General features: G+C 50.9%; 1 protein-coding gene across 18 annotated transcripts in view; it reads left to right on the forward strand.

Moving 5' to 3' along the window:
• LOC133485289 (protocadherin gamma-C5-like) overlaps positions 1-9217 on the forward strand; it is a 294682-nt gene that overhangs the window by 254874 nt on the left and 30591 nt on the right. The window contains exon 1 of one of the 18 annotated variants that reach the window (XM_061788755.1): positions 31-3889. The exons of 14 other annotated variants lie outside the window; for them this stretch is intronic. In XM_061788755.1, the coding sequence (XP_061644739.1) occupies positions 1430-3889 (2460 nt within the window). In that variant the 5' untranslated portion in view covers positions 31-1429. Of the gene's footprint in view, positions 1-30; positions 3890-3930; positions 6896-9217 lie in introns of those variants that run through there. 3 more of the 18 variants (XM_061788761.1, XM_061788769.1, XM_061788775.1) reach the window with 3 other exon arrangements.

The following is a 9217-nucleotide window of genomic DNA, read 5'->3' on the forward strand; positions in this document are numbered from 1 at the left end:
CTGTTTTTTTTTGTTTCTCAGTCTTTCTGTCTCCAAAGTGTTCTCTGTCAACTGACCGTCTGTTGTCGTACGAGAGCGGCTCCAACGACCGGAGACAAATTGCTTGTGTGTTTTTTGGACATACTTGGCAATAACGATAAAGATGATGCTGATATATTCCGCCCGTCATCCCCCAACTTATGAGACTGTTTCTATTCCTGCCGCTCTCTTGCATTTATAAAATCACACGGAAAACCAATTGTCACAAGGCAGCATCGGCAGAGGAAACATCGAATGATATTTTAGTGGCGCTAATGTTCCTTTTGCGGTTGTCTATGTCCAAATGTGGACCTTTGCTCCCAACAAACGCATGATACCTTTCAGCAAAGCAATTGGACGCGTATCGGGACAAGAACATCCGGCATGAACCGGACCGGCCTCTTGGAGTCGGTCACGTGAAATGATTTTCAGTCGTATGCCATCGCAGAGAGATTTTGTGTTTACGCATCTGTCGTGTCGAGATTACATTACTGTGCCCCACCTACTAAACCCAAAGTGACTTTTTAAACTCATCGTTAAGTGCTACTCAACATCCCTTTTATTCATTCGAATGCGGAGGCATTCAGCAACTGTCAGTGTTTCAGCACCACAGACAGAGACAAAAGATGTCCAAAGTCATCTGCGTTTCATTTGTCATGTCAGCATGACATGTTTCACATGCAATATTTCACCATCAACATTTAGCTAAAGTGGAAGCGATGCTCTATGTTCGTGAAAGGTTCACGTTGAATTGGGCAGGAAGTGTTTACTGTCACGCACATCCTGAAATCATGGCACCAAAGTTTGCTTCAACCATTCAAGGGCGCTCTTTGAAATACTTACACATTTAAAAACCTAAGCGATAAACAGTTGTGAGAGTACAACACAAACTATGATTTTTTATTTTTTTTTTCATTGTTTGTTTTATTGTTTGAACTTTCTCACCAATTGGTATCAAGTTCAGCTGTAGTATTTATTATATGTCAGCATCATGCAATCTCATCGGCCATATTGTAATCAGTTGTATTGGCTGTTTGCATAGCGCGAGAGGTCACAGGCTTCTTCCGCCTCACTGTGACCTCACTTGGGGTCACTTGTGATCACGCATTGACGGTGTCGAAATGGACGATTGGCTGGAGTTGTTCCAAATCGATGTCGGAGCACTCGTCCTGCAGTTTCCATTTTGAACTCGCAGGGACGCTGTTGTCCGTGACGTGGCCGACATAGCCGGGCTGCTTCCTGTCTTAATACGCGTCTAACACAGAAAAGAAAAAGAAAAAAGGCAAACCACACGAGAGACTGTCTGGACTGCATCGTATATCTCGCTGGGGACTATTTAGTGTCATTTCTGGAGGAATATTCGAACCTCATTTGCTCATTACCGGGATATATTGTCCTTTTGGTTGGATTTATGCCGCCCGGTCGTCGTCGTCGTTGTATTTTCTTTTTTTTTTCTGCTGAACGAGAGACGCCCAGGAGAACAATGAGACGGCAAGTAGCGTTTTTCACCTCGTTGCTGTTCATCCGCGCTGCATTGGGACAAATCAACTATTCCATCGATGAGGAAATGCACGTTGGCTCTTTAGTGGGGAATCTCGCCGAGGATTTGGCCATCGGCGTGGAAAGACTGAAGTCCCGCAGCGCTCGTGTTTATTTTGGCGATAGCAAGCAATACGTGGAGCTGAATAAAGACAGGGGCGTTCTCCTCATTAAGGAGCGAATCGACCGAGAGGCGCTTTGCTCACAGTCGATGCCGTGCGCGCTGCACTTCCAGATTATTCTCGAGAGCCCCATCGAATTTTACAAGATAGTAGTGCAGATTCTTGACCTCAACGACAACCCCCCGGCCTTTGAGAAGGATGAAATCCAATTCAAAATAAGCGAATCGGCAGCGGTAGGTTCGAAATTTCATTTGCAGCAGGCGTTGGATCTCGATGTCGGAATCAACGGTCTCCGAACGTACCTCCTCGAACCGGCTGATCATTTTGCATTAAAATTTCACAGCCAAGCTGACGGCTCCAAGAGTGTTGAGATGGTTTTGAAACGGGCTCTCGACAGAGAGGAAAAGGAACATTTGCGTCTTGTGTTGACGGCCGTCGATGGAGGAGAGCCGCAGATGTCGGGCACAGCGCAGATCCTCGTCACCGTCTTGGATGTCAATGATAACGCACCCGTTTTCACAAAGCCTCTGTACGAAGCCACCGTTGCGGAAAACGCCCCTAAAGGCACCGTCGTGACTGTCGTTAGCGCGTCGGATGCTGATCGAGGATCAAATGGTCAAATAACATACTCGATCGGGAACACAATGGATGATGTGAGGCATTTGTTTCAAATTAATGAAGACACGGGGGAGGTCACGCTGATTGGAAATGTAGACTACGAAAAAGCTCGCAACTATCACATTAACTTGCATGCAAGTGACGACGGGGGATTGACAGACAGCTGCAAGGTCATAGTGGACATTGTGGACGTGAATGATAACAGCCCGCTGATCAAGGTCATGTCGGAGTCAAATGTCATAGCCGAAGATGTCAAAAGTCAAACTGTCGTCACAATAATTAACGTTCAAGACCAAGATGACGGTGAAAATGGCAAAGTGCAATGCACAATAAATCATGATATTCCCTTCCTGCTCAAGTCGACTGATAGTCATTTCTATAGTTTAGTGACAGACGGGGACTTGGACCGAGAGCGCTCAGCTGAGTACAACATCAGCGTGACGTGCTGTGACGAGGGCGTGGCCTCCCTCTCCAGCAGCGTCACTCTCACCCTGCGCATCTCGGACGTCAACGACAACGCGCCCGTCTTCCAGAGGAGCACGTACGAGGCCTCCGTCGTGGAAAACAACACGCCGGGTCTCTCCATAGTCACGCTGAGAGCCAGAGACGCGGACTGGGGCCAGAACGCTCGCGTTTCCTACATCCTGGAGGACTCCTCCGTTAACGGAGCGCCGGCCTCCTCGTTTGTGTCCGTGAACGCCCAAAGCGGCGTCGTCAGCGCCGTGCGCTCCTTCGACTACGAGCGGATGAAGCGGCTGGACTTTGCGGTGCGAGCGCAGGACGGAGGCTCCCCTCCTCTCTGTAGCAACGTGAGCGTGGGCGTCCTGATCCGGGACCAGAACGACAACGCCCCTCAGGTCCTGTACCCGGTCCAGCCGCACGCCGAAATGGTGCCTCGTTCGGCAGACGCGGGCTATCTGGTGACTAAAGTGGTGGCCGTGGATGTGGACTCTGGACAGAACGCCTGGCTCTCCTATAAAGTGCAGCACAAATTTGGGGGCGCAGACAGGGGGGCGCTGTTTGAAGTGGGCCTCCACAATGGAGAAATGCGAACTGTCCGCCAAGTGACTGATAAAGATGCTGTCAAACAAAGACTGACTGTCGTAGTGGAGGACAACGGGCAGCCCTCTCGTTCGGCTACGGTCGCGGTCAACGTGGCGCTGGCGGACGGCTTTCTCGAAGTGCTCAGGTCGGAGTTCGCCGACGACTTTAGCGAGGACTACGACGACCGGCTGACTTTTTACTTAGTCTCGGCTTTGGCCGCGGTCTCCTTCCTCTTCGTCGCCTGCTTGCTGCTTATCGTGTCGCTCAAAGTGTACAGGTGGAGACGGTCTCGCGTCCTGTACCGCTCCGACCTCCCCGTCATTCCGTATTATCCGCCGCGCTACTGCGACACGTTGGGGACGGCGGGGACGCTCCCGCACGTCTACAGTTACGAGGCGTGCGCCGCCGCCGGCTCGGCAAAAAGCGACTGTAAACTGGACACAGCTGCCGGTCGCAACGTGCTGCTCGTGGACCCGAGTTCTACAGGCACCGTGCACAAGTTGCGCAGGGAAGAGAACATCCTGGATGAGCCTGACTCTCCTCTAGAGGTTAGAATATTTTAAATGACATTTCTTTGTTCCCTAGAGTCAAAACTGTAGACTGCATATCTTCCAGTACTCTGGACAGCGACATGAGATTTTTTTACTCTTTCTTTCTTCACCTTTGACCCGCAAAGTGCTTTTCTATTCTTTCACATGCATTGCAAACTCAATGTTCTTTTGCCAGTGTATTTATTTGATAAATTCAGGGTTTTTTTTTTTTTCAGTACAATGTTTGTTTCAAACATCCACTTTATCCAGGAATAATATGCTCAGTTACGTATTAGTTTTAACTTTTGAGATGTGAGCTGACTGAAGCCACGCTCGTCAATGGAATTGTCCTTCCCAAGTGCAGTTCCACCTGCTGAACTCGAAGGGCCGCTGTCGCTCTTCGTCTAAGCGTTTGAAATTGTGCATTTAGTCAAGCGCCTCTCCTGCGCTCCCTCAGTCGAGCGAGGACGGAGAAACGTAACGCACGTTCCGCGCTGGATGGAATCATTCCACCCTTGGAATTTTACCCCGGGACATTTTCGTCGCATATTTGAGCGCATTCTCCTTTGCTTTGTTGACTGATTGCTCGCGTTGCAAACGGGGAAAAGAGGATTGCAGTTTGAGGGTTCGGCGCAGGCGTCCGGTTGAACAATGAGGCGGCAGGCGCTCGCGCTGCCGCTGGTGTGCGCGCTGTGCCTCCTCGCTCCGGCGCTCGGACACGTCAGCTACTCTATTCCCGAGGAGATGGCCAAAGGATCGTTCGTCGGTAACATTGCTCGGGACTTGGGACTGCACGTTAAGCGCTTGCAGTCCGGTAAAGCTCGCATCCACACGGGGGGCAGCGCTGATTACGTGCAGCTCGACAAGGGAAAGGGAGCGCTGCTAATAAAGGAGAGGGTCGACCGCGAAGCTATTTGCGGCCAGACGACGCCGTGCGCGCTGCATTTTCAGATCGCATTGGAACAGCCGATAGAAATATTCCCGGTGACCGTTGAGATCACAGATATTAACGACAACGACCCCGTGTTCGAAAAGGGAGGAAGGCTGTTGGAAATTAGCGAGTCGGCTGTTGTGGGCTCTAAATTCATGTTGGAGAAAGCGCTAGACCCCGATATTGGTTTGAATGGGCTTCAGAGCTACACACTGAAGCCGGATGATCATTTTATGCTGAAACTACACAAGCAGTCCGACGGCGGGAGGAAAGTGGAAATGATTTTACAGAAGCCCTTGGACAGAGAGAGAGAGGAATTTGTAACATTGCTCTTAACGGCGCAAGATGGAGGCGAGCCGCAGAGGTCGGGGACCATGCAGATTCAAATTAAAGTCTTAGACGCGAACGATAACGCTCCCGTTTTTACACAAAACGTTTACAAAGCGAGCATCAAGGAAAATTCCCCCTCGGGGACAACGATTACCAAAGTGAGCGCGTCTGATGCAGACAAAGGCTCAAACGGAGACGTGAGCTATGTGATCGGGAACAGCGTGAGCAGCATTTCCAAATTATTTCACATTACCCGAGACGGTCATTTTCTTTTGAAAGGCCCTATCGATTATGAAACGGCACCAAAGTATGAGATCGATGTTGAGGCAGTTGACCGAGGCGGTCTCTCTGATTCCAGCAAGGTGATTATTGACGTGGGGGATGTCAATGACAATAGCCCTGTCATCAAAATCATTTCGTCATCCACTTCAGTGGAGGAGGATTTGCCTGCCGACACGGTGATCGCGGTGATGAGTGTAAATGATCCAGACTCTGAAGAAAATGGGAGGGTCACTTGTGCAATTGATGATCATTTACCTTTTAAAGTAACATCGACAAGTAGTTTTTACAGTATTGTAGCAGACGGGGACTTGGACCGAGAGCGCTCAGCTGAGTACAACATCAGCGTGACGTGCTGTGACGAGGGCGTGGCCTCCCTCTCCAGCAGCGTCACTCTCACCCTGCGCATCTCGGACGTCAACGACAACGCGCCCGTCTTCCAGAGGAGCTCGTACGAGGCCTCCGTCGTGGAAAACAACACGCCGGGTCTCTCCATAGTCACGCTGAGAGCCAGAGACGCGGACTGGGGCCAGAACGCTCGCGTTTCCTACATCCTGGAGGACTCCTCCGTTAACGGAGCGCCGGCCTCCTCGTTTGTGTCCGTGAACGCCCAAAGCGGCGTCGTCAGCGCCGTGCGCTCCTTCGACTACGAGCGGATGAAGCGGCTGGACTTTGCGGTGCGAGCGCAGGACGGAGGCTCCCCTCCTCTCTGTAGCAACGTGAGCGTGGGCGTCCTGATCCGGGACCAGAACGACAACGCCCCTCAGGTCCTGTACCCGGTCCAGCCGCACGCCGAAATGGTGCCTCGTTCGGCAGACGCGGGCTATCTGGTGACTAAAGTGGTGGCCGTGGATGTGGACTCTGGACAGAACGCCTGGCTCTCCTATAAAGTGCAGCACAAATTTGGGGGCGCAGACAGGGGGGCGCTGTTTGAAGTGGGCCTCCACAATGGAGAAATGCGAACTGTCCGCCAAGTGACTGATAAAGATGCTGTCAAACAAAGACTGACTGTCGTAGTGGAGGACAACGGGCAGCCCTCTCGTTCGGCTACGGTCGCGGTCAACGTGGCGCTGGCGGACGGCTTTTCCGAAGTGCTGAGGTCGGAGTTCGCCGACGACTTTAGCGAGGACCACGACGACCGGCTGACTTTGTACTTGGTCTCGGCTTTGGCCGCGGTCTCCTTCCTCTTCGTCGCCTGCTTGCTGCTTATCGTGTCGCTCAAAGCGTACAGGTGGAGACGGTCGCGCCTGTTCTTCAAATCAAACCCCACACTTCCGGTTATTCCGTATTACCCGCCCCTTTACGCTGACGTGGACTGCTCCGCGACGCTGAAGCAGGCGCTCGGCTACGACGCGTGCGGAACTGCCGATTCCGGGAAGAGCGACCTGATGTCTTCCCGCCAAATCAGTCCAAACACGCTACGTGGCGGCCATATTGGGACAGTCCTCAGGCCTCAAACGGATCCCCAAACTTTGGTGGCAGAGGTGAGATCAAAACCAAAAACAATATCTGGGGACATCCTCCTTGCTGAAACCATTTCTGCTGTACGTCACATGCAAGCATTTCGTGTAAACATTTTGTTCAAATGAGTTTTGGCCAATGAAAGCGCAAATGAGGAGGCCAAGGGTCATTCAAGTGTCAAATGTGCTCCTAAAGTGACCTGTCGTTGACCTATTTCCTGATTTGTCTCCTAAGTGCACGGCAACAGTTGTTACGTATTTGAGTTTGTTTTTTTTTCCTACTCGTCGTCCACCTTTGTTTGAATTCTTGCAATCACATAAGTTGCTCTGTGAAGCTTTTTTGGTCGTTCAGATCGGCAACTCGCTTCAACTGTCCGCCCTTGCCACGGCAACACACAAACACGCAACGCGCTCGTTTCCCGGTGACCTATTTTCCTGGCACGCGCGTCGCCGCCGCCGCCGCACGCGGACACAAAAGGAGAGCCGCGGACGAGCTTCACGGCGACCGAGAAGGCGAAAGCGATGAGAGGGGCACATGCGAGAGAGGCGTGTGGGCCACCGAGCCACTTGTTGGCGATGCGCGGCAGCCATTTTGCCGGCCTTGTGTGCTGAAATGGGAAAATGGCACCGCTTTCGCATATTAAGCCACGTGCGCCGTGTGACATATTTCAAGTGGACGAACGAAAACGATGGACTGTGTGTGTGGCAGCCATGTGGTTGCAGTTTTTATAATCGTTCAATGAGCACGCGTGAAGCCGCGCGGCTCCCAGCATGCATTGCGCAGTGACATTTTTCCCCACCCTTGCTGTAACAAAGATGTTCACCCTTCATGATCGTGACCGATGAGGACTCACGTAACATTGAGCGTGCGTGTTTTTTATGCGGATTGCGTGCAAAAAGAGTGACACGCCGGTCAGTTCTTCGATCTGCGAAGTTCAGCGTCGCCTGGTGACGTAGCAGCTGCCTGAAATACAAGCGACTTACTTCCTGTGATTGCTCAATTTGGCCTCCTTCTTCTTCTTCTTGTGCGCACGGCAAAGGAGTGCAAACATTGGTCGGTCTCTGCAGTAAGTTAGTGGACTTGAAGTTTTCAGCCGCTTCGGTTCCTGTGAAAGCTCTATGAAAGGTGTCACGGCGAAGACATTCATTTTTTGTTGTCATATGTTCATCATAGACTAATAAGTGTCCTGTTTGCTTCCTGCATTTTATTCTTATTTGCGAGAACTGGACAACGGATGCTTGACATCTTTGAGACCGATTTGATTTCAGTCCGCTTCTTTAGCGCACCTGAATCTCGTTGTACGTCTTGCGCGCTGACAAACAATCTTGAATCCTCAATTTCCTCATCAGAGAACATGCAAGTCGTCCAAATATGATATGAATGTGTTTTCGAAGGCTATTTTGGAAAAGTGTATGATCTTTATTGTTCTTATCGCCTATTAAAGTGGGTCACGATTTTTTTGGGGGGGGTGACTGCGTTTGATGCTCTTCGCTGATGTAAATGATGGCCACTGTGCCATTCTTGTTTTGCAAAGTCTTCCTTCCCCTTTCCCTCCTGATCTGCTTGTGTGCGACGTGCCCCTCCCCCCGCTCCAGCTGCACCACTCTGCAGCAAAAAAAAGAAAAGAAAACAGAGAAAGGGAGCGAAAGATGGCTCAGTGAGACCACACGTCTACACAATGAAGCCTGTCGTTTCATACTTCACGTCGATCACCTTGTTCTTTTATTTGTATGCATTTTATTTGTTCTTCCTTTACCTTGAAGGACACACTACAATTGTACATCCATCCAGCCATCCATCTATCCATCTATCTATCTCCTTCCATCTTCTTTCACAATACCGTTTTGCTCTTTCTTTGCCACGGTCACCAGTAAGTCGGAGAGCGGGTGTGATGCAGGAGGTGGAGGGTGTTACCATGGCAACACGCTGACTCACTGGCAGGGCTGGAGCATTTTGAGTGATGGGGGGGGGGGGGGGGGGGGGGGTGAGCGGCGGTGTGTGTGCGGCCTGCTTATGGAAAGAGGACAGCAGACGCCCCATCAGCATCCTCACAGCAGGAGGGGGGAGGATGAGGATGAGGATGATGATGATGATGATGATGATAATGGGTGGTGGTGGCGGGGAGGGGTAATCATGGCTCTTCTTTTTTTTTTTTTTTTTTTTGTCAAACTCAATGGTGGCGTTGGAGACTGGAGATGTTTATTTGTATTTATTTTGTTGACATTTTTATGCCGTCATGCATGTGCTACAAATAAATATCTTTTGTTCCGGAGCCACGCTATTTCTCTGAGCTTCCTAAATCAGTTCCTCGTCTTTGGCCTTGGGCGGGCGGGAGGCTCATGAAT

The sequence above is a fragment of the Phyllopteryx taeniolatus genome, chromosome 10, assembly GCF_024500385.1.
Source record: "Phyllopteryx taeniolatus isolate TA_2022b chromosome 10, UOR_Ptae_1.2, whole genome shotgun sequence".
In the NCBI taxonomy this organism is placed as follows: Eukaryota; Metazoa; Chordata; class Actinopteri; order Syngnathiformes; family Syngnathidae; genus Phyllopteryx; species Phyllopteryx taeniolatus.